Source organism: Anoplolepis gracilipes, chromosome 1 (genome assembly GCF_047496725.1).
Source record: "Anoplolepis gracilipes chromosome 1, ASM4749672v1, whole genome shotgun sequence".
Taxonomy (NCBI): Eukaryota; Metazoa; Arthropoda; class Insecta; order Hymenoptera; family Formicidae; genus Anoplolepis; species Anoplolepis gracilipes.
In genome coordinates this window covers 16,601,675-16,625,947 of record NC_132970.1, presented here as the reverse complement: position 1 = coordinate 16,625,947, position 24,273 = coordinate 16,601,675, and the positions used below count along the sequence as shown (strand labels likewise).

Genomic DNA, 24,273 nt, shown 5'->3' with positions numbered 1-24,273 from the left:
GACCCATCAGTACAAAGTAGGGGTTAAATTCCTCATTTATTCTATATCAACAAAGTTGAAGAAAAGTTGTTAAAATACTGTTAATTTTCTTTAGAATAAACATTGATATCATTCATGCAATAAAATATGTTAAATCCGTTCTTTTATCTTTAGAGACGTATATGTATTTTTTCAGGTTTCTTTTTTATATAATCGCTCTTATTTTTAAGAAAGCTCTCTTTTCGGCTTTCCCGAATTGTTCGGGGCCAACGAGAAGGTACATGAACGAGTATCGCGAGTTAAACGGATATTTGTGTACAAACAAATATACGGTACACGCGAGCGCGCGTGTCTCGTTCACACATACATATATTTCGATCGACAGACAAAAGCATCAGATGTGCGTTCGAGGAATAAGTGGGAGAGGATGGATGGATAGATGGATGGATGAAAGGTAAAGGAGGGAACAAACGAACGGAAACAGAAAAAAACATGTATGTCGCAGGTGCAGCGTGTCCGGAGCAAAGCGGCGTCGCTTTCTGTGGGTGTAACGAATTTTTTTTCTTCCCTCCTTTCCCTTCACCCCCCCCCCCCCCGCCTCGAACGCGCATTTCTGTCGGGGACCTATATCCAGTGTATCCCGCATGTTGATTCGTGTGCCGGGGGGATATACGGGTTATACTGGCTTATCGTAAAATTAACCGTCGAGTCGCTCCGAGACAAAAGAAAGCAGACGAGCGTTCCAGGAGCGGCTTCGTCGGGAGGAGAGGCGTGTAATACGCGCGCAAACACGTATATCTAAAGCCGACGAGGAAGAACGGTATCTTGGAATTTGCTCTGGACGAGCGTTGGAAAAACGCGGAGCGACGTCTACGACAAGTCGAGCAGGTCGGGGAACATCTTAGGGGCGGCAGCGATAAGAGAGGAGAGAGAAAGAGAGAGAGAAGGGGAACGGGGAGAGAAAACCAGAGAGATAAAAAGAGTAGAAGTGAGAAAAAGCCGCATAGAAAGCTACTAATTGTAAGAGAGCGAGCAAGAGAGGCAGAGAGCGAGAGCACAGAGCACACAGCAGCAGCAGCAGCAGCAGCATAGGAGGAAGGGGGAGAAGAGGGGGAGAGTGTGGGGGGGAAATAAGGGGTAGACACAGAGCGCGCGTGCAGGATATTTCGGTGGGAAAAAAGATTCCTACCTTTCGAGCGCCGAGTGTAAAGCGCGTACTCTTTTTCTCTGCCTCTCGCTCTCTATCTCTCTTGTCGTAGCGACGTCATAAGTCGTAGGCGTAGCGATGCTGACGCTCGAGTCGCGCCATTTAAACGTTAGCTGTGTCGTGGAAAAAGCGGACCGCTCACGGCGATGGCCGCGACGCGGCACGGCAGCTCACCACTGCGAACACCGAGGTCGCTCCGCGATAGGCGACCCCGCCCATTAAATCGGGGGCCCTCGCGTTGCGTTGTATTGTACCGAGACGCGCGCCGAAACGTCGTAGCCGGAGAGAGAGCCCACCCGCGTCAAAAGCACTAACCGCATGACACACACGCTCTCGCGCGCGCCCGACAAATGCGTGCGGCCCGTGACGAGGCGCGACACGGCGTCGACCGTCGACCACGACTCACCGTCGCGCGCGGCCACTTTATCTCCTCCTCCCCCTCCCCCTATGTATTATGTCCAGTGCCGGCTTTAAGGGGTACGCGATCCTGGATGTACGTACGATGGAAAGCGGAAAAGATTCGTCAAGGTTCGCGCACCTCGATTAAATAGAACTCGCGCGCGCGCGCGCGCGCGGGCGGATAATATGTCTTTTATCTAATATCTTGATATGTATAATTGTCAATTTATATTGAATTTATTACCTTTGACGATGAAGGAGGGATGGATGGTGAAGAGGAGATATGCGCTTCGATATATTTCGACCAGGGGGGAGGGGTACAAATGTATGTAAAGACGGTGCTGCGCGTAACGATATTGCGTCGCGACTCTCCATCAACGTCTCTCTGTTGACGTCAGAATCATTTCGAACGTGACCGCCGCGAGTCAATAACAGCGCCACTTGCCGGCAAAGGAATTGAAATAAAGAGAATACGATGTTATCGATAGTTGATATTGTAATTAGTATTATTATCGATGATAATATTATATATACATACCGAACGAAGAAAAAATGTTTTGAAAGCGATGTCGAAATACCAATAAAGGTTGCTACGTAAATTATTTAAATGTAAAAATACATTGTATATATAACATATTATTATATAAATATTATTTTTGAAATGTTTTCATATTTTAATAATTTATTCATATATATATATTGTAGCCTTCAATGATAAAAGTAGCTCTGAAATATATGTTTGTAAATTATAAGAAACACACGTTTGAAATATATAAATATTTTGATCGAATTATGAATATCAAATATCAATATTCCTACGTGTTATTCATTAGCAGTATATATATATATATATATATATATATATATATTGGTTATTTATTATTAATATTAGTATTTTATATAATATTAGTATATAAATTTATATATAATTTAATACATATATGATCTTATTTATACACACAGATCATTTCAAGTAATTTTTAATACAGAATAGATTTACTAATATTCCAAAAAGGAAACTTTAATCATTGCAGATAATAAAAAGCGATCTAATTATAATACCATTGTGTATGATTATAATTGCTGATGCCTACCTCGTGATTCAAAGAGACGATCCGTGATTATACTCGTTGAACCTCAGAATTCTCGATCCTCTTCATTTGTGACACTTGTCGAGAAGCTGACGGCGCGAGAATCACAAAACGAAAAATTCAAAATTACACGCTTCAAACTATTAGTTGTTCAAGGCTTGTTCACATGAAAAAGTGTCTCAGGATACGCCGTGTCGATAGGAGCTTTCCAGCAAGAAACACAAACACAGTATCATACGATTGGCTATCAAATAGAAAAATTATTTAGCTTGATACTTTATATCTTTTGTATAATTTTTGTAGTTAAAAAGAGACATAAGTTAATGTCAAATGTTCCACGTTTTTACATATTAAATTTTATTTGACAATTATATCTATATATATTATATAATAATATTTTTTAACAAAATCTTCCCTTGCTCGCGTCGCGTCATGTAAACAGTTCTTTTTCATTAGATATCTCTCAAATACAAAAAATTTCGATCGATTATCAAATGGAGAATTTTTAAAATCCCGAAAATTGATCTATTTGACAGCCAATCATGTTTACATGTTGTTTCTCGCTAGAAAGCTCCCTGTCTATCTGTGTTTTCCTGCCGGAAAGCTCTTAATGTTGGCAGCCTTGCCGTGGAGCGTCCGCGTCGTCTCGTCGTCTGCATCGGGTTGCGAGTGACAGCTCGTTCTCTCTCTCGTGTCATCAAATCAAAATCGCGCTCGCTCAGCGAAACGCTCGTCCTGACGAAGGCGAAGGCGCGGCGATGCCGCGATGTCTCGTGCAGTGCCCTGAGCGTCCCGAATCGCGGTCGAAACGGCTGACGGTGTCCGATCGAATGTCCCCGTCGACGGCCTCGGCTGCCCTTCGGATCTCCCTCGTCCCGTGATCGTACACGTTCCTCGCGTCCGATCGCGTCTCTCGGTGCTCGTCACGATGTAAAACCTCGTCAACGATCAGATCGATCATCGTCCTCGCCATCGTCGCGGTGTCTTCGCGACTGTCATCGACTGTCGTCGACAGCGGTGATCTCTCCTGCAGTTTTCCTACAGTAATCCAAGGGTATAACATATTATCGTCTGTTTAAAAACATTTGAACACTAATGTCGTACATACTCTTCGGAACATATTTTTAGATAAAGATTTTATAAAGATTTTATTTATTAATTACTTGTGTGCATTGTTTTGTTATATTATGCGTAAATAGTTGTACCAAGAATTTATAGCCAAGTTGTTTTGCTTCAGGCTTTTGTTTTTTTTTTTTTATTTATTAACAATAAGAATTGATAAAGTTGATTAAAAACTCTCTTTTCTTTATAAGCTTGCATTAGAATAAATTTATGTATAATTCAGTCTGCATATATCCTATATGTATATATGTATATATATATATATATATATATATATATATATATATATATATATATATATACAGTGAAAATAAATTCTATAATAGTTAATTAAATTTTACAGCTATTTGTTAATCCATGAACTTTTACTCTTGTAGGTCACACATTTTTTTGCTCTGTTCCTGGTCACTTATGGGTCACAATAATGTCTTGTCACAGTTTTAGTTGTCTCAAAATGTTTAAAAAGAATTTACAAAAATTTATATATATTCCTTGACATCTGAAAATAATCATGTATTACAAAAGTTAATAAATAAATTTTTAACATTATTTTTATTGATTAAGGCCTTTGGATATGTATTTTGTTAAAATATGATATATTGACAGGTGACAAAATAACCCTTGTGTGACCTTTAAAAGAGAAAAAGAGAGAGAATCTTACAATTAGTATATTTTAATAATCTATTATATATTATTGAACATATAAAAACTAATTTATTTTTATGTATATTACAAAAGAGATTTACATAATCTTTCATTTTTGAAATCAATATATGATCACAGTAAAAATCAAAAAGTTATAAGGAGCATAATAAAACTTTTAGGATGTAAAATATGTTCACATTATACTTATAAGCTAATATGATATGTCTCTGTTAAAGATAACAGAAAATACATTTTAAAAAATTGATAAAAAGCACTAGTTCAAAACCTTGTTTAAAAGATGAAAAATTAATATAAAAGACGTTTAGTTAATATTATTTTATGTCAATGATTATATCTATATTCTTTTTTGAAAAAATCATTATTATACTTTGCAGAAAAACAAAGAGGTATGAAGAAGTTTAATTGAGCCGGGTAAAAAATTGCGCGAAAAAACAAGGATTTCTTCAATCAGAAAAAAGAAAAAAAACAGCAAAGAACAACAGAGAATTCGGCATGATCCGTGGCGGGAATAGAGTCACCTTGGAAACATTAGATGGGGCGGTGGAGGCATGGAAGCCACAGCTGGCCAACCGTCTCTTCAGAGACTTTTCAAGGATACCTTGCCATCACCAGGAATACCCGGATTAGACGTCATAAGAGCCTTGCACCAAGTACGATTCACTCTCTTTTGTATTTTTATTAAAAATTTAAATTTTAATATGTGTGAAGCTAATATCTAGTTAATATGTTTCATGGCAACTTGTAAAAATTCTAGCTTTATTTTTAATAGTCTACAGTTTTTATTTAAACAAGAATTTTATAATTTAAACAAATAATTCTGACTACATTAAAAAAAACAAATTATCTCGGAACTAATTGAAATTTCACAGCGTGTTTAGTTTGTCGTATATAAATTCTCTGTTTGATTTTAAGAAATTTAGAGTTTCACAAATTGAATTAAAAAAAATTCTCATTTTTTAAAAACAAAAAATATCAATTGCTCATGTTTGGACTAATCATGATTGTTTCTTTCTGCGGACGATTCATCTGGTGTATAAAATATATTTGTAGTAAAATATGTGAAACATTTTATTTGCTACGTACTTTGACAAAATACAATATTTGTACGAATTATCCTGGTAATAATACAGACGATTGTGTCATTACGTACGGCTTTGGACTCATCGCGCGAAGAGCTTCGCCGATTGCAAGAAAGTGTCGGAGATTTCTCTAGCGAAAGCTACGTCGATGCAGTGGGCCGTCTGGCTCTCGAGAATCACGTCCTTAGACGAAGAATCTTGAGCAGGAGCTGTGAATTCTCGTGCGATGCGTCGACTAGTCCGCCACTTCAGTCGAAACACGTCCGACTCATAGAAGCTTCTCATACAGAGTAAGCACAATTTTAATTTAATTTAACTGCTAGCATAGAAAAGATAAGTCCTTTTTGAACAAGGATTTGATCGACGAATTAACGCCGATTTTTCTATGTATTCAGCCGACCAACAGATTCTACGAAAACTACTATGGATGTATCTAAAGACAAGATCGATGCTGATGCTCGGAATACATTCAATCAGCCTGCCTCCGGACACAGTAGCAGTAGCAGCAGCGGCAACGATAGTCCCGACCTGCCTTCTCATGCTAGCCGAGCCGATAAACGAGCTTTATCAAAATCCTCCAAAACTGCAGTTACCAAAGGCACCACTATTTCCACTAGTTCCACAATTACCGAGACGGCATCTACGATGTTAAACGTTGCTCAAAGTGAAAATGATAAACCCTCGATTTTGACAACGAACGCAAGTAGCGAGGAAGAACCTCAAGAAATTTCAGGTAGAGTTGGCTGGTTCTTTAATAAATTGATATAATAAATAATTCTTGACTAAAAACAATCACGGATATTAAAAGTAAAAAAATGTGTTTTTTTTAAACGCAGACAAAACGACGTGATTCTCGCGTAGACTCTTAGGAGTCATATTCATTGAAATACTTTCAAACGCATCTTTTAAAAAAGTATTCCTTGTTTTAGGCGATGCAGTCAATATGGACCATTTGGACGTTCCTGGCGAAAAGGATACCGGCGAAGACTTGAGTTTTAAATCCATTTCCGACGGTGACAATTCCATGTTTAGTGATCACACGGATCAACCACAGGCACCTCGTCAGAGTCAACCGAGTGATTCGTCGAGACTGAACGAACATTCGGAGAATGACTCAGAAGAGTTGGACGATATCGAGCTGATATTTACGACAGATGATACTTGTCGCGATCTCGGCCTGCAAGAGGATCTGGTATCTATTACGGAGACCGAGTCTTGGCAGCATACAGGCGCCAGTAGCGGCCAACCTGTTTTACTCAAGTATACAAAGTCGACAGAGAACGAGTCGCTGGTCTGCAATGGTGATAAGACCAGTTCTGTTGAGGAGGCTGTCTCCTCGCAAAGTTCCAGCATCGATCGCGAGGAGAGCGTTGACAGGTTCGACGAGAGTTCCAGTACCAGGCTTAACAAAATGTGGTCGCAGTGTTCCGTCTTAGTCGAGACGGACATCAGTAAGTGCGGCATAGTGGAGGATGCTGAGAGTTCAGCGGGATCATCCTTGCGACATGTTACGAGAAGAAACACTCTAGCCGCACCACCGACAACTTACAGGTTTATTTATACAAATTTTTTTATTATATATTTTGTGTTTAAGAAATCCACAAATCTCATTTGCGATATTCATGTAATTTACGTTGCTCACTTAAACACTCTAAAAATAAACTATTTTTAATTGGTTCATCGAGATTATTGTTGATTTTTGGTACTTTAAATATTTTATATGTTTCTTATTATTATTAGGATAAGTTTGATAGACATCATTATCATATTATTTAGACCCATTATTCACCGAGAGGCTCTGGCTAGCAGTCGTAGAAAGAGCTCCGCTCCGTTACGACCAGTGATGGACCGTAGTAGTGGTGCTCGAAGAGAATCAGGTGCCCAGACAGACATCTCTGCGCTTCCGGCACAATGGCGATCCGAAAGCTATCTGGCTCACAAGGTTGCTCATACTTTCACGACACTGCCGAGCAAGTTCGCACTTCCAACAGGTGTGCCCGGTCGATTGAGACTGTCGGACAAGACTCGAGAAGCTAGAAGAGTGATGTTGTCAGACATCAGCTTCACTAGCATGGTACCAGAGTTATCAAGGAGCGCGGATCATTTGTGCCATGATCCTCATGCGCAGGTAAAGTAATGTAACATGAGTTTACCGTGTAAGATTACAATTGAATACCTTTAACCTTTGCATATCTGCTAAATATTTAATATATTGTTACACATTAAAGTTTTTTTTAAAGAAAATATTAATTTCCTAAAGAATCTATGATTGAAAAAAATATGATGAAGTTCTTTTCTTTAGTGTTTCAACTCGCGCAACTACGGTCTTCGTACACCAGAAATTCATAGACGTGAGTCCCTGGGCTCTCCCGCGGGATACTGGCCACGTTGCAATCCTGCAACAGGTCTGCCAAGTCCTTGCGACTGTCGATTGTCAACCGACCTATATCCTTCGCGATATCGCGGTTCTTTGACGTCGATACCATCGCCCGGTTTCGAGGTTGTCGGTGGTCCTCCGCGGAGACACTCTTGGAGAGCGACGGCAGCGTCCTTTGACACGTGGAGAGTTCCGGTCGCGACTTCCACGCCACGTCCGACCTGGTCTTCGATGCCGTCTTCTCCGACACATGTGCATCCTCCGTCGATCTCCTCCAGAATTTCAAAAAGTGCACCAAAAAGAACGCGATCAAAGGTGACCTTCCAAGGTATGATATATATATATTCTCACTGCGTTTCTCTCTCGAATGAATTTACGATGCAATTATTCCGGAAAAAAACAGGAATATGTGTATATATATCTGTGTACAAATATTTGAGAGAAGAGTTCATCTATCTTTGGAAAGTAAGTTCAAAGATAAGGATAGTCACAATTTTCAGAGTGTCCAATGACGCGCGGTAGTCTACCCAATTTGCGTTCAGACTTGGTCGGTGAAAATAGTGGGGATTCCACCGAATCGTTGATCGATGAAGCCGAAGATTATTTGCGGCGAAGTATCGATTCTATGCTGACGATATCGAGCGTCAGCACGGATTATTGGAATAAGCAAACAGCGAGGCGAAGAAGGACGCGAAGGCATTCGGAGCCTGACTTAATTCGCGATTGGCATCCTCCCCAAGATGCCAGGCCATATTTGCCAAAGGTAACATCGTGTTCATCTTATATTCATGAACGAAGAAATTCTTGCGCTTAAATCACATAATATTTTCAATAATAGATTTTCTTTTAAATTAATAATTGTTAAAATCTTTTCGTAAAATCTTCCAGATACCAAGAGATCTCAAATTAGATCACCTTGTGAAGGTCATATCGCCAGAGGGCAGGGTCCTTCAAGGTCGTGTCAGATACGTAGGTCCAGTTCCAGGCCGAGAAGAGGTGCACGTGGGCGTGGAATTGCCTTATGTAAACGGTTCGTCCGATGGTACTTTTCACGGCAGGAGATTTTTCGATTGGTAAGCTTACGAGAAATTAAATACAGAAAATATTTCACAAACGTGTAATATTTATAAAAGTTAGTATATTTTGCTTTTTTTTAAATTTGAAATTACGTTAAAGCACAAAGAGAAAAAATAAAATATACATTGTTTTATACAAATATAGATACATTTTTTCTTTCTCTGCTTTCTCTCTGCTTTCTCTTTGCTTTCTCTCTCTCTCTCTCCCTCCCCCCTCTCTCTCTCTCCCTCCCCTCTCTCTCTCCCTCCCCTCTCTCTCTCTCTCTCTCTCTTACTCTTCCCCCCTCCCTCTCTTTTTTTCTTCTGTTTTATCTTTCTTCTGAAAATCTAATAGCTCCAATCATTTCAGCTTTAATCAAGAATAAGTTTGTCTTTAACAGCGAGCCGGATCGTGCGATTTTCGTCCCGTTCAAGAAAGTGGTACTTGCCTGGTGCACCACTTGACCCGAAGTACCAACCCCCATGGTCCCGCCTCGTATTTTACTTTCCCAGTACACGATGTAAGAAGAAAGTAAGAAAAGAAGAGAGAGAGAGAGAGAATTTCGGCGACATGTAAGTTGTATTTACAAATTATCGTATTTGAAAGCTGGTCAGGCCTCTGGTTAGGTTCAGATCAGAGATAATGCGATACTATCTATAATCTTTGTCGATTAATTCTCTCATCCCCATACAGAATTGTATAGCTGTTTAACTATGTGTGTATTAAAATTATCAAAATTAAAGAAATAACTTTGGGCGCAAATATAATAACAACTGCTGTATCATATGTTGGTGTAATATTATAAACATGTATGTATGTAACATACACACACGCACTATATGTATATACGTACATACATACACTTATCCAATGATATACTATAGTATCTATTCCGTTTGAGACACATTTGACAGATGGATAATCACTATATTATCCTTAGAGATAGCAGTGATGAATTCTGCAATATATCAACGTCTTACTGTATCTAATTTTCTACAAAATATTTTTCTTATAGATAGAAAGCAAAGTTGATAAAGTTTCATGATTTGCTTTCCTAATAATAGTGCAGTTAGAGGAATAAATCGAGACTTGAAAAGAGCGTCAAAATGTAGCCCTTTATTAAATTTGCATATTAACCCATTTAACAGACAAAATATAATTATTTTTTCTATCTAAAATTATCGGAATCTGAGAACAGAAAGGCAAATCATGAAATTTCACAAACTTTCATCGTCCTACTCATATTAACGTGGTATATGTACAAGGTGTATATACAAATCGCAAAATGATTTTCACAATGTTCAACGTGTGATACCATATACCAAAAAAAAAAAAAAAAACAAAAAACAAAAAACATATAAAATAACTTTGAAAGACTTAATGTAGTATTGTGTTATACTTTAAAAATAAGAACAAAAAAGTGTTTGGTTGAACAGTGAATTTGGGTATGAGGGAATTAAATTACAATTTTACATGTAACTGAAGGGTAAAAGCAGCAGAATCAGCTGTTAATTATTTTTTGGCAAGAATAATCAAAATTACCTATTAATTATTAATTAATTAATAGTTTCTATCAATAGTAATTTGAGAGGCTATGTACAGCGAATGCTGGTCTTTTATTTCGGATGACATAGCATTGTGATCGTACTTCAATCTCGACAAAATGACGTTTGCTTGCGCTGCGATATTATAATGTTAAGCTGTTAAGAGAAAGATTGTGTTCCTCGTTCAAAGAAAAAAATGACAGATTTATTTTGCTACTCTAATCAATTACTTATTATTATTATTATTAATACACACATCGAGAAAACTCATATTATCCCGAGCACTCTATTATATCAATATGGAAAAAATATTTTCTCATTTGGTACTCAACAGATCATTTCTTCCACTGCATGAAATCGCCAATATTCTATTTCTCTTACATGATTAAATGTCGATTCAAATTCTTTACTTTTTTACGAGAGAAGTTTGCATGTTTTTTTTTCAGAATGACTCAATCTAATTCAATTATCTAATGTAGAATGTGACACAAAATCAATTTTCTTATTGTTAGTCATAAATGAAAAAAGTGTTGAATAGAGTCCACAGTAGAGCATTTATCTGATAATTGAATATATGATAATCTCGAATTTAATCTTGGCCCAAATACCTCATATGCCTCTGAGATCGCAGATTGGCGAGATTACCATCCTGCAGATTTAATCTCGCTATTATGGATTAAAAATTTATTTGTGACATCATTTATTTGATCTCATTAAAGGAAATTGAGTAAAATTATAAATTATTGTGTTAAAGGAAGATTACATATATATAAATAGAAAAGTTAACTAGAACGATAATTTAAAAAAAAGAAAAGAGAAATAGGAATTATAGATATACAGGATAATTTGATCAAAGCTCCAATTGAATCTTTTGTACTATTGTGTTAGCTTTTATTATTATTCAATCGCTCATTTTACATTAGATTAATAAATTTGTATGGGACAAAAAAAATCAACGCATCACTCGCTTACGTTTTTTTTAGTTCCTTCTAATTCTGTTCTACTGCTCTCTTTATATTATTATATCTCGTCGGTGTCTCTGCAACATCGATCTATCCATCACTCCGTGCAATTTAATTAATATAAAATAAGATTATAATATAATACTTTTTTTCGATGTGCGTATATACTTGACTGAAATGAAAGAAAATAGAGATAAAAATGGATCCGTAAAGACGTGCAATAGTAATAAATGCTATTAAATTTGTTATCAACCTAATATCTTCGCGCGTTGCTTACGAGCTTTCAATGAGCAAATGCTTTAGTGTATGCTAGACATCAAAAGTGTTTTTCTACATGAAATTAGACCCATTTGAAGACATACCATAATGTGTCTGTATATTATTTATGATTCAGAATTTTATCTGATAATTTGACGTCTCTAAATGTTTAATACGTCTAACTTGATGTAGCAAAGCATCTTTGATGTCTCATGTGATGTACGCGTGTGTGTATATGTATTTTACGCATATATACATTAATTTCTGTACATTTTAAAAAGACATGCGTTTGTAAAGTGTGAAAACTACACTTGGCTGTACAAAGATAAAAATAATCATATCCTGAGGCTGTACCTATCGTCTTAATCGATGGATCTAATTTATTCGAACCGCAATGAGAATCGATCATTGCGTTTTCTCTGAATTTTTAGATCCATGGATATTTAGCTGAATATAATATTAACGTAAAAACGACGAGATGTCTCAAACCCTCTCACTATTTATTGTATCGTAACAAGTACGAAAAATAAAGAAAATTGGCTTACAATGTAAGATACATTATCTTCCTTGAATATAGTTCATCAAAATCATTCGATAAAATATCCTACTTTAGAAAAAATTCCACGAAATTCATATTATAATTTTTAGGTGTAAAGCTCTTGGATCTTTAGACATTCGAATTTATTTAGATTAGAATTCGAAGAACTTTGTCTTTTGTATCGCTATAAATCTTTCCCTTTTCTTCTTTCACATTTTCAACAATTACTTTCATTCATGCAATCCTTATCGTTTATACAATTATACATTTCAATTAATGATTCAGAATGCAACGTTTTCTCTTTTACTACGCCTCCATAAGTGAAGAAATTATAAATGATGAGCCGGATAGTCAGCGTACCAGCTGAAGGCTCCGTTGGAGCCGGTCTGCCCTCCGAAATCGACATAGTCCAGGACATGTGTGGCCGATCGCTCGGAACGCTGTTCTCTCGGGTCGTCCTGATGAACGCTGGGTACGTACGCTTCCGTTTGTCGAGTCACCCTCGAAGACGTGAGTGGGTTCACTTCGATGACGTCGATACCTTCGATTCCGTCGACGGGAATTGCGATGTAACGTCGGCCTCCTAGTACGCCACAAACGATGCACAGCAACATCAACGTGATACCCTATGACACGAAGAAGAACAGATCTGATTAGATCTGATTATATTTAAGATTTCTCAAGGGCCTCACATTGAATTAATTTTGGAAGTAAGAAAACGTGTAAATCTTTTTTCTTTTTTTACAAATTAAATTTGTTTTTTTTTTTTATATTATTTCTTTTCGTTACTACTCATTTTGATAATGTAAAATAAATTGATAAATATGTATTGAAGAAATCTATTTTACCAAAATTAAGTATCATATATGTGTCAATTTTCGCGTTCAAAGTGTTCTTTTGAGAATCATGAAAAATTTTAACATTTATAATGGTTTTTGTCTTATTAATTAATATTTTATCATGTTAAAAATTGATTTAACTAGATATAAAAAAGGAAAAAATGAAGTGACTAAATTAAACTATAAATGTATTATTTACCAAATTATTCATCGTCCTCTCGTGATGAACTGAAAGCAAGCTTAGCAGTTCGGTTTGTCGAACTAAAGTGAGGGGCTTTGTTGTTGCAGTTTTATACGGTTCGCTTGGCCACAGCTTTCTCGTCTCTCTAGAAGTAACCGACAATTACTTCTGGCTACTTCTTGCACCATGCTTATCCCGTTGCGAGTCAATTGTCGTGAAACTGGCCGTCGACCGCGAGCCGCTGAAATGTTCCCTTGGAGAAAAAGAATCATTATATCCTTCTTCCTTGATTCATGCCTCGATACTTTCGATTTTCAATCAAACTCTTAACTTTCGATTATTTTTTTTTCTTTTCGCTCGCATGTTTTTCTTCCTGATTCAATTCGGCTTGCCTGCCGATTCAGCGATTTGCCAACGATTTAACAACGAATTTTACAAAAACTATTTATATATTTTTCTTCTCATACTATTGACAAAAAATAATCTCTCATAGTTACATGTTTATAACTATTTAGTTACTTACAGTTTGAAAGATTCAACTATAGTATAAAAATACATAATGCAGAATGTATATATATGTATATATATATATATATATATATATATATACATATTTCTTTTTTTATAGTCATTTGCTGCATTACTGTCAGTAATTAAGAGATACATAATAAAGAGATTTATTAAATATCATTCAGATTAAGTAAATCTTTATTTTATAAAAGTGCACAGCTTACATTTATTTAAAAAAATAGTATTTCTTAAAAAAATATCCTTATAGAAAACAGTTAATCCGCTAAAAATTATTTCATTGTGTTGCAATTTAATTATCCACTAGATTTCGTAATATTTATACTTTTTTATATAATATTAATGAAAAATATATATTTGTGCGTACATGTGTGTGTGTGTGTGTGTGTGTGTGTGTGTGTGTGTGTGTGTGTGTGTGTGTGTGCGTGTGCGTGTGCGTGTGCGTGTGCGTGCGTGCGTGCGCATGTGTGGTGCGCGCGCTCGTGTCGTGTATTAATATATATTTTTATATTAACATTAATAAAAAAATACAAAAAACTATAAAGAAATATTATTATTATTATGTCAATTTTAAAACAATTTGAAAAACAAATATTATTGATTACTAAAAAATAAATTGCGAATATTGTTTCGTGGCACAAGTATGTATAGTATAATTCCAATATAAACGAAAACTAAAATTAATTATATCTTACATGTATAAAGAACATAATAACATGAAAAGAGTACGTACATCTAACAATCTTTTTTTTATTCCTTACATCATAATCTAAGAAAGAAAAAGTACAAAAAGGTAAATTTAAGAACAAAATATCTGAATGCTAGAAAATTAATAAAAATTACAATTCCAAAGAAAAGGATAGATGTTTTACTTTTTACTTCATCAATCAATTGACTATTTGTGAATCATCACCATTATTCAGAAATCAATTACTGTACGAATTTATATCCGAATATATCTGAATATAATTCTATAAATTTTTGTAATCTATATATTCGATCTTTCTTTCAAGACCTTGTTTGGTTCTTTATCGGCATTGCTAGGTTTTTATTTCAATTAAGTACTGAGATTCTTAAACTTATCAACTAAAAGAAAAACGTCTTTAACATTGTTTATGTTTAAGATAATCAAAATTAAATCACATAAATAGTTTATTTAAAAGAAAAGTAAAAAGCATTTTTTCATAGAATCATCACGCATTTAACACTAAGTTTCTTTTTCTAAAATTTATATGTGTAATGTATATAGATTTGACTTTTAACATAAGAAAATTATACAAAAAAAGAATCTTTAGTAAGAATCTATGATTGATGTGGTAAAACTAACTGTTTCAGAAAAGTTGATGAGTCAATCGCTACAGCTGGTTAAAGTAACAGTGGAGTCGATTTCATCGTGAGAGTGGTTTGAACTGCATTCGGAATAAGAACTCCCAGAGATATCGAAGTTTTCGGCCATATTTGAATCTATCAGAGTTTTTATAATATCAATTTCCTGCAAAGGAAACAATAAAAAACATTTATAAAGCGGCATTTTTAAAAGAACATGTATAGTTAGATGAGTAAGATTTTCTTTCACTGAATTTATAGGTTGCTTCAGAATTTTCGAACTAGATATCATGAAATATTAATTTTTAAATCTGAGATAAAAAGTTATATGAAATATTGTTTCAAAATTATCTGCAATTTTAATTTTTTTTTTTTAATGTATAATATATAAAAGTACATTAAAATAGTTATTATAATAGTTATATATCTATATAATTATTAATTTTTAATTTGATGAGAACACAGCATGAGTAATGATTTTCTCTCTCTCCCCCCCCTTTCCCTCTCCCCCTTCCTCTCTCTCTCTCTCTCTCTCTCTCTCTCTCTCTCTCTCTCTCTCTCTCTCTCTCTCTCTCTCTCTCTCTCTCTCTCGCTTATGTTTATCTAGGTCTTGCATTTATGTCTTAGCAGTTTACATCTTTTAAACGTGGTAGAATTTGGCAAGTCTTTAGCATTTGTGGCATAACGCAATTATTCGCGCGAAATATAAACTCAGATGTTAAACATAGTTAACAAGTTATTACAAAACTTGCCACAAAAAAAGAATATATTTTAAAGAAAAAAAGGAACTCTTCTCATAATGGATTGTGAAACGTTTGATCAATGATCAAACGAAATATATATATATATATGACATAAATATTTATGTATTAATAATAGCAATTTGGTTCTCTTATTAATTCTTCTCCTATTATTGATACTTAAGCTTCCATTAATCTATTGCTCTATATGGATTATATCAGAGAATCATGTGAATTTTTTCTCTACATGCCGAATTCTTATCTTGAAGTTTAATTTACAGACAATATTAATAACATTCATACAGCAATTACCAGTTTTGCTCTTCCCATTTTATTTAACTTTTCTTAAGGTAAGTATATAAATGTAAAACTATTTGCTTGAAAAAACTGAGAAAAATTTAACAGATTTAGGATTTTGAAATCCGCTTATTCTTTTCGTCTCTCACCTTATCGCCATCCTTATCGTAAAGCTCGAGCCAAGGAACCGATGAATCTGGATAACGAGATTTCTCATGATCGAGCGGACACATTTCATAGCATTTAATTGTAGCTATAAGAGGTTTCTTCTCCTTCACGTGAACCAATTCGCTGAACTTCTTGCAAGTTTCGAGATCCCACATACTTCCCCTAATAACAATAGTCAGTTGTCATTATTGGAGTCGATCAATAACCACGAATCATTAATCGATTTACCTTGGTTGGATATTCGCCAACGTACACTCCAAGGCCTGCAATCGTAAGGACAACATTTCCGTACGCAATTCGAATATGTTATCTATAGAAAGGCTCTCAAAATTTCCGTAATCCGTAAAAAAGACCTCGCACTGAGAATCATCTACGCTCATCACTTCGGCGCGATACCAATTATTGTCATAACTGCATTTTGCTGCTACCTGCTGACCGTTTGTTACCTAAAATTAATAAACGTTATAAATAAGTATTAATTGTACTAATATGAAAATTAATGTTTAATTATCTTTTATATATTATTTTGAACATCTTGCTATTTAGTACATTAAAAAAACGGTATTTCAAAATGATTTCACATTAGATTTGAAAATATTTAAAGAAGTTATGATAATATTCAAAGCTTTTATTCTTTTATGTTTTTACCTTTGTCAAAACATGATTTTTGCGATTTTCTTCTTTATTGTAATACTCTGTCATCTCCTTCACTAAGTTTTCTAATGTTTCGTTCCAGGGGCCAACCACATGAACCCAGAATAGATTAGGTGTTTCCACTGCAGTTACGTATACATACATTGTTTCGTCAGATCCTTAAGAACAAAAGTTAGTTACAGCAACAAAAATCAAATAAATTAATGAAACATTAAAACAATATAATTTTACTTTGTCTTGTATTTGTGTAACAGTTACTATTTGAATTGGATTTGAAAAATTGATTAACATTTTGCACAAATAAAGTTGTTTTCTGCTTTATGTACCTTCTGACGAAGTCTCTAAAGTACTATTGTCAATACTGTTGTTAGGAGATGGATCTATGGCTGTGAGGTCATCATTCAAGTCAGGTTGAGTTTTGTTTTCCTCTTGAATTTTATCTTTTAACTGAGGAGTGACTACTTCTAAATACCCATTAGTTCTAATTTCTATGCCCTTTTCATCACCTATGAAAATGAAATTAATATATATAGTTATTATATACAATAATTGCTTCTATAGACTCTTGTGAGTCTTCTTAATATAAAAATAATAATTACAAATGGAATTTTTATATAAAGACTTTAAAATGTATAATAAAATTTTTAATACGTGGTAATTCTAATAAAATTGAGTACCAAAACATAATTAACCGATGGAGTAAAAATAAATTATTGAACTAAATAAAAGAGGAAACATTAATACTCTGAGATGTATGAGCAAGGTCTTTCTCGATTACAATTTCTGCACCAGAGTATCTTTCTATCTGCTGTACATCATTTTCATTTTTTTCTATGATTCTTCTGCGAGTTTCATTTGGTAGAGAAAATTCATAAGTCTCGACAGTAGGCTGATTGTCCATTGTGTCTTTAGCTCTGTTTTTACTAGGAGATGATCTAGGCGTTCTTGCAATTGTTGTTTGTTCACATTTCAACTGAATTTTATCCTTTATTAGATTAACAGCCAATGCTATTTTCTCTGCACTTCCTGTTATTACTATTCTCCTTTTACATGTATCTATAAAGAAAAAAATCAACATTATTTATTACAGTTATTACATTAATTATAATTGACAAATATATAAAATGCGAAACTAATGAATATGTGTGTGTGTGTGTGTGTGTGTGTGTGTGTGCGTGTGCGTGTGTGTGTGTGTACACTTAAGAAATAAATTTTAATACATTTTACAAAAACATGAACCTGTATATATAATAAATGAAAATAAATATTGTAGATTTGATGAAAATTTACTAACAAAAATTGGATTTAAAAAAAGAGATGAAATTTGTTTTAATAAATTAAGATTTTTAATTGAACTCTAGGACTAGGACATTACAAATTTAAAGAATTGTAATGAAATTGTTACAAGAGCATATATGATTAAAAAATCATTACATATAATATTATATACAAATTAAGAAAATTTTCTAACAGCTTTCAATGTGCTAAAAAAAATTTTAAATTATTATAATAATAACATTATTAACAAAGTAAATAAAAAAAAATAGTAAAAAAAATTGCATAAAGTGTTTTGTAATTAATGAAAAAGCAAACAAAATTGAATAAGTTATGAAAGAAAATATTAAAGTAGCACACACCTTCAGATTTATAAATATTACTCTCTACTATAAGTTTTGTACCAGAAGATCGTTGTATCTCTAGCACAGTAGTCCCATTTTTTTTTAGAATTCCAAAATTTCCCCCAACTTCATATGGCACAAACATTTCATAGGTCTCGATGACAGGCTGGTTATCTATTATGTTTTTGATCATTGATTCTGCTAAACGAATGCCTTCCATTTCATTACCCCGTATGATGCAAAAACGATCTGAAGATTCTATATCATTGTCAGTCATAGTAATGTGTGTGCCAGTTTTATCCTGAATGTTTTTGATCATTGAACCACCTTTACCAATTATGGCAGATACATATTGCTTAGGCACTTTACACTCTACCGTAGTGCATCTGGATGTTACTATTTGGCTAGATTTCTTTGTATGATCATTATCATCTTTTGTATCATCATCCTGTAGTGAAATAATAATAATAATAATAATAGATTAATTTATATTTAAAGAGACCAGATAAATTTTATTTAAATCTCACATAGAAAGAGAAAGATAAAAAGACTTAATTATAAAGAAATAAATATGATATAAAGAAATATTACATTAAAAGTTTAAACTTTACCTTTTCAAACATAGGATAGAACCAGACTGCGAGGGATACACAACTAAAAGTTGTCAAGGATATACCAAGTAAAATGGGTAGTACAAACTTTCTATCTAAATTTGATATCCACCTCATCTTGTAATGAAAAGATTATGCAATCAAAACAAGATGATAAATTCTGTTGTGTGATCTGTGACAAATACACATATGCATGTACTTAAAAAAATATTGATATATAGTTTATAATTATATAATATATAAATATATAATAGAATATATTTAAGTGTTTGTAATTAGTTAGAATGTATTTGTAATTAAAGTAACTAATTATTCACGTATATGCGTTTATTTATTCCACCAGTGTAAGAGTCTTCAAACTTAAAAAAACATTTTCTTTCTTTACTGATATCTTTTAAAGAAAATTACTTTTTCTCACACGTAGCCACCGATTTTAATTATGTTCGTTAATTTTATTATTTCTTAAAATGTTCGCGATAACAGCAAGTTTCCAAATTTTGAGAAATCCATATACTGCGTATTAGTTAGTGTCCTGCGTCCTCCACCGTAGTTAGTATTTAAAATATTTCTTATAGAAGAATGTCAAGATACGTGAAAAAAAAAAAAATTTTTTATATTTTCAATAACAGAGCAGTAATGACAAATTTCTATTTTCGACGTAAATCAAAATACCCTCAAGGTCTGAAAAATGACGTTTTACGTAAATATTTACATTATGCTGATATTTTTTTCGGGTCTGAAGCCTGTGACACACGATGTTATTTTATCTGCCACGTAAATTGTTAGCTACATAAATGATAGAAACAAAAGCACGTGGCACGTGGGAAGTGAGGCACGAGAAACTTTGTAAAACCTTCGATTATTTAGCATATAGATGTGGGATATTATTAGATTTACATGACCAAGATATCGAATGCACCGATTGGCTGTCGAATAGCAAATTTCTTAACCCCTATTAAGAATTCTAAAAATTCTCTAATAAAGAACCAATCAAAATGTTTGACCAACTTTTTATTTAATAGAGAGTGTCATAAAAACAGCCAATCAGAGCTTTGCCGCAATGTCTACTTAAGCTCTGATTGACAGTTTTTCTATTCCGTACTTGTATTCTGCACCATGTGATTTCACCCAACACACAAATAAATAGTGTCAAATATCGCGCGATATTTAATATTGCATGTATGAAACGCCTACTTGTTATCAATTTTTTTTAAATTCCATTTGCGTTTAACATTTATAATAATTTTATACGCAGTTAAAGTTTCACGTGTTATTCTCGATTAATTTAACACGAATTCACGTGTACATTGTAAGTAAAAAAATTCAATACATGTAACACAAGAGTTATCTTATCGCGTTATCTTCACAACCGGTTTATGCTGATTCATTCGAATTCTTTTTAACGAAAAAGAGAACTCTGCAAAGTTATCGAAAAGCAGTAATATATTACTAGTGAAAGCGTACACACGTATGCTAGGAAGATATAGCCGTTTGCCAAATTTAATATAGCTGTTGAAACAGGTGTAATTTTGGTAAGCTCAATTTTACGATACTAAAAATATTCGAATGAAAATTCTTTAGATCCATCATCGCGCCACTTTATTGCCAAGAAATTATTTACTCGTGTATTCCCGTAATATTTATATGTATATATACATGATCTTAATTTTGAATTTATAACTGTTATAATTTATAAACAGCACGATGAGTTTACCGAGTGTATTGGTTACTAGCAGTGCAACACCGACATCCGGTATTGATTTGCTTCGAACAAAGTAAGTTTGAATAAATTTATAAAATATATATATGCGACACATATCATTTATCATTATTTTTATTATATAAGATGCAACGTCACTATTATGCCAAATATCATAAACACTCGAGAAAACCTGTTACAAGCTTTACCTGGGTACGATGCTGTCTTGCTCGTTGACAAGAATAAAGTCAACAGCGAATTTCTGGACGTTGCCGGTAAAATAATGTTATATATTTCCTGTTTTATTTTCTCTCGATCAATTCCAGTACTTATCAATTCATTTTTAAATATATATTTATATAAATTTTTCAAAGTGAAAATTCAAATTAAACTAAAAAACAAAATCAAGTTTAATGGAAATTTCAGAAAACATTCTGAATATAAACAAGTACGGGGTGATCATTGTTGAAAGAAAAGCAAAAAAAGTCAGAAGAATTAATTTGAGATTTTATCGAGATAGAAACTCGCGAATATATTAATTCTCCAATCTTTCAGGGCCAAATTTAAAAGTCGTATCGACAATGTCATCCGGTTACGATCACTTGGATGTCCCAGAAATTAAACGGAGAGGAATCAAGGTCGGGAACACACCGATGGTGTTGTCGGCTGCAGTTGCGGAGATAACTGTGCTTTTAATGTTATCCGCAGCGAAACGCGCCCATGAAGGTCGCACGTTGCTGGAGAAGTGATTAATATTTTCTCTTTTTATATTATCATTTATAAAATTGACATCAAAATCTCTCAACATGAAAAATTCGATATAAAACTTCAATCCACTGTTCAATTTAAAATTCTATTTTTAAATATTTTCTGTAGAATTAAAAATTATATAACGCACTAATATAGATGCATGATAAAATCTAATCAAGGAGTCAAGTACAAACCGGACCGCAGTGGTTATGGAAAGTAGGATTGGAAGTGCGAGGTTCGACAGTCGGCATCTTTGGTTTAGGGAATATTGGTCAAGAGATCGTTAAACGATTAAAGGGATTTGAAGTAGAACGCTTTATCTATACCGGACATTCGCGCAAGAAAGCAGGTACACACATATACAGAACACATACACAGGTACACACACTTCAAATACCAGTTATAATCAATTAAATGTCTCACATATCTATATTTTTTATCCGATATCTACAAAGACTTTAATCATGCCATTTTTTATGTTCTTTATCTACAATTCTATTTTGTATCTATAAAATAAAAAGATTTATATAAAGATAAGATTATTGCTCGTCATGTACGTAAATTAAATAGATTTTCAATAATTGCCGAATAATTATTGTATCAAAAGAAATCTCTAATATAGGTATTGTTTAATGAAAATCTTCTCGCCGTTTATTTGAGAATATAGATTTAAAGAAAGAAAATATTATTTAGAAGAATCTTCTCAGACATCTTTAAAATAAATAATATATAATTACTATATAGTTAATATCATATAATTATATAATTAGCTTTAAAGTAAAAGTTAATAATATGATTCACAGGCGATGAACTTGGGGCAACGTTTGTGTCTTTTGACGACCTTTTGGAGCAGAGCGACTTCCTCGTGGTCGCAGCTCCCCTGACCAACGAAACCAGAGGAATTTTCAATGACAGTGCTTTCGATAAAATGAAAAAAACTGCCGTCTTCGTGAATATAGCTCGCGGTCAAATTGTCAATACCGATTCACTTGTAAGAGCCCTTCGTAATAAGAAGATATTCGCTGCCGGATTAGACGTTACTGATCCGGAACCACTACCAGCAGATCATGAACTTTTAAAGCTACCTAATGCTGGTAATTATTGTACTTTATTATTTCTTTTTCGCCCTTTTAATCAGTTATTATGAGATTGTTAAAAAAAGCGGCTTAAACTATTAAAAGAGACTTTTGAGAAGACTAAAATGAGATGTACGTCTAAAACTTTAAGAAACTAAATTTCTAAGAATTATATAATTTCAAAGTCGATGTAATATGATATAAAATTATATAATTTATATTGTCTATATAATTTGTACATATATGGGATATATATTATATATTATCAGTTTTTGTCTAATTGCAGAAATTATACCACATTATGGCAGCGCAACAGTCAGAACCCGCAACGACATGTCGACAGTTGCAGCACAAAACGTTCTTAATGCTCTTGAGGGCAAGCCTTTAGTTTATTCCTTATAATACATTTTCCTTGTATGATTTTGTCTATATATATTTATTCAGTTAAAAATACAACACATTACTCATCATATATAATTTAATTCTTATCTAGCAGACACCGAGTCCAATTTTTTCCATAACAACAATAAATATAGGCAAAAGTACAATGTGTATCTAAAACACATTTCTAATGCTCATGTACGAACAAAAGAAATATTTTGTGTGAAATAGAGAACAAATATCATTTATACTTTGCCTATATTTTTTCTTTAATAAAAAATATAACATGCTTGTATCTTTATTCAATAAATAAAAGTAAGATATACTACATGAATTTAAATTGATTCAATATTCACCATGATGGTTGATCAATTTATGTAATTGTAAGAATAATATCTTCTTCTTCTTATGTTTCGATTGCACAAATGTGATAAATCTTATAATCTTAAATAATCTCACAATTTCATTATTCATAATCACTACACTAAATACATTAAATACACTACTTACATGGTTAAGTGAATATTTTTATTAATATAAAATTAATTTTCCAAATATTCTTAAATATCTTTTGCTTATTAAATTCAATTATTTAGTTAATTATTATAATGGAATAATTCTATAAAGATGTTGTATAGAATATCCTCACAAAAATTGTATATTATTACTGCTATGGATTTAGAGTTGTCAAGAATGTGCCAAGTAAAATGGGTAGTACTAACTTTCTATCTAAATTTGATATTCACCTCATCTTATAATGAAAAGATTATGCGATCAAAACAAGATGATAAATTCTGTTGTATGATCTGTGACAAATACACATATGCATATATTTATAAAAATATTGATATATAGTTTTTAATTATATAATTTAATATATAAATATATAATAAAATATATTTAAGTGTTTGTGATTAATTAGAATATAATTGTAATTAAAGTAACTATAATTATTCACTTATATGCGTTTAGTTATTCGACCAATGTAAGATTTTTCAAACATAAAAAAACATTTTTTTCTTTACCGATATCTCTTAAAGATAATTACTTTTTTTCACACGTATCCACCGATTTTAATTACGTTCGTTAGTTTTATTATACAGCAAGTTTTCAAATTTTGAGAAAT

General features: G+C 33.3%; 5 protein-coding genes across 12 annotated transcripts in view; 2 read left to right on the top strand and 3 right to left on the bottom strand.

Moving 5' to 3' along the window:
* Window positions 1-2,792, bottom strand: part of Mura (ring finger protein murashka) — a 47,257-nt gene extending 44,465 nt beyond the window's left edge. The window contains exon 1 of one of the 4 annotated variants that reach the window (XM_072894890.1): window positions 2,680-2,792. The gene's annotated coding sequence lies outside the window, so the exon portion shown is untranslated. Of the gene's footprint in view, window positions 1-1,168; window positions 1,589-2,679 lie in introns of those variants that run through there. The other 3 variants (XM_072894900.1, XM_072894880.1, XM_072894917.1) reach the window with 3 other exon arrangements.
* A 501-nt stretch (window positions 2,793-3,293) lies between these two features.
* On the top strand, window positions 3,294-12,287 carry LOC140667139 (uncharacterized). 2 transcript variants are annotated; one of them, XM_072894870.1, is made up of 10 exons: window positions 3,294-3,730; window positions 4,839-5,114; window positions 5,638-5,833; window positions 5,939-6,276; window positions 6,473-7,094; window positions 7,320-7,671; window positions 7,846-8,248; window positions 8,421-8,683; window positions 8,809-8,993; window positions 9,377-12,287. In XM_072894870.1, exons 2-10 carry the CDS (start codon window positions 4,997-4,999, stop codon window positions 9,438-9,440), a joined length of 2,541 nt encoding a protein of 846 aa, XP_072750971.1. In that variant the 5' UTR covers window positions 3,294-3,730; window positions 4,839-4,996; the 3' UTR covers window positions 9,441-12,287. The 2 variants fall into 2 exon arrangements, with proteins under 2 accessions (XP_072750971.1, XP_072750963.1); XM_072894862.1 differs by having other exon boundaries at window positions 5,595-5,833.
* An 87-nt stretch (window positions 12,288-12,374) lies between these two features.
* LOC140667178 (uncharacterized) lies at window positions 12,375-13,826 on the bottom strand. Its single transcript, XM_072894936.1, has 2 exons — window positions 13,317-13,826; window positions 12,375-12,904 (listed from the first exon to the last, which is right to left on the bottom strand). The coding sequence occupies exons 1-2, from the start codon at window positions 13,326-13,328 to the stop codon at window positions 12,608-12,610; spliced, it is 309 nt and encodes a 102-aa protein (XP_072751037.1). The 5' UTR covers window positions 13,329-13,826; the 3' UTR covers window positions 12,375-12,607.
* Window positions 13,827-14,025: 199 nt separating this feature from the next.
* Papi (tudor and KH domain containing protein papi) lies at window positions 14,026-20,106 on the bottom strand. Of its 4 annotated transcripts, none has more exons than XM_072911691.1 (9): window positions 19,954-20,106; window positions 19,242-19,413; window positions 18,649-19,078; window positions 17,756-18,067; window positions 17,338-17,517; window positions 17,006-17,169; window positions 16,586-16,803; window positions 16,339-16,519; window positions 14,026-15,318 (listed from the first exon to the last, which is right to left on the bottom strand). In XM_072911691.1, exons 2-9 carry the CDS (start codon window positions 19,356-19,358, stop codon window positions 15,175-15,177), a joined length of 1,746 nt encoding a protein of 581 aa, XP_072767792.1. In that variant the 5' UTR covers window positions 19,359-19,413; window positions 19,954-20,106; the 3' UTR covers window positions 14,026-15,174. The 4 variants fall into 4 exon arrangements, with proteins under 4 accessions (XP_072767792.1, XP_072767811.1, XP_072767784.1 ...); XM_072911710.1 differs by lacking the exon at window positions 19,954-20,106 and adding an exon at window positions 19,650-19,887 and having other exon boundaries at window positions 17,801-18,067; XM_072911683.1 differs by lacking the exon at window positions 19,954-20,106 and adding an exon at window positions 19,650-19,883.
* A 258-nt stretch (window positions 20,107-20,364) lies between these two features.
* Window positions 20,365-23,481, top strand: LOC140676560 (glyoxylate reductase/hydroxypyruvate reductase-like). Its single transcript, XM_072911734.1, has 7 exons — window positions 20,365-20,773; window positions 20,942-21,016; window positions 21,088-21,215; window positions 21,496-21,685; window positions 21,870-22,039; window positions 22,494-22,784; window positions 23,053-23,481. The coding sequence occupies exons 2-7, from the start codon at window positions 20,946-20,948 to the stop codon at window positions 23,166-23,168; spliced, it is 966 nt and encodes a 321-aa protein (XP_072767835.1). The 5' UTR covers window positions 20,365-20,773; window positions 20,942-20,945; the 3' UTR covers window positions 23,169-23,481.
* Window positions 23,482-24,273: the final 792 nt, after the last annotated feature.

Coding starts and splice junctions, on each gene's coding strand:
- LOC140667139 (XM_072894862.1), top strand. CDS start 5,013: ATGGAAGCCACAGCTGGCCAACCGTCTCTTCAGAGACTTTTCAAGGAT. Junction 6,277..6,472: donor AGAACCTCAAGAAATTTCAG/GTAGAGTTGGCT, acceptor TCCTTGTTTTAG/GCGATGCAGTCAATATGGAC. Junction 7,672..7,845: donor GCCATGATCCTCATGCGCAG/GTAAAGTAATGT, acceptor TCTTTTCTTTAG/TGTTTCAACTCGCGCAACTA.
- Papi (XM_072911691.1), bottom strand. CDS start 19,358: ATGAGGTGGATATCAAATTTAGATAGAAAGTTTGTACTACCCATTTTA. Junction 19,079..19,241: donor TCTATCCTATGTTTGAAAAG/GTAAAGTTTAAA, acceptor ATTTCACTACAG/GATGATGATACAAAAGATGA. Junction 15,319..16,338: donor ACGATAAGGATGGCGATAAG/GTGAGAGACGAA, acceptor TTTCCTTTGCAG/GAAATTGATATTATAAAAAC.
- LOC140676560 (XM_072911734.1), top strand. CDS start 20,946: ATGAGTTTACCGAGTGTATTGGTTACTAGCAGTGCAACACCGACATCC. Junction 21,216..21,495: donor CGAATTTCTGGACGTTGCCG/GTAAAATAATGT, acceptor CCAATCTTTCAG/GGCCAAATTTAAAAGTCGTA. Junction 21,686..21,869: donor GGTCGCACGTTGCTGGAGAA/GTGATTAATATT, acceptor AATCTAATCAAG/GAGTCAAGTACAAACCGGAC.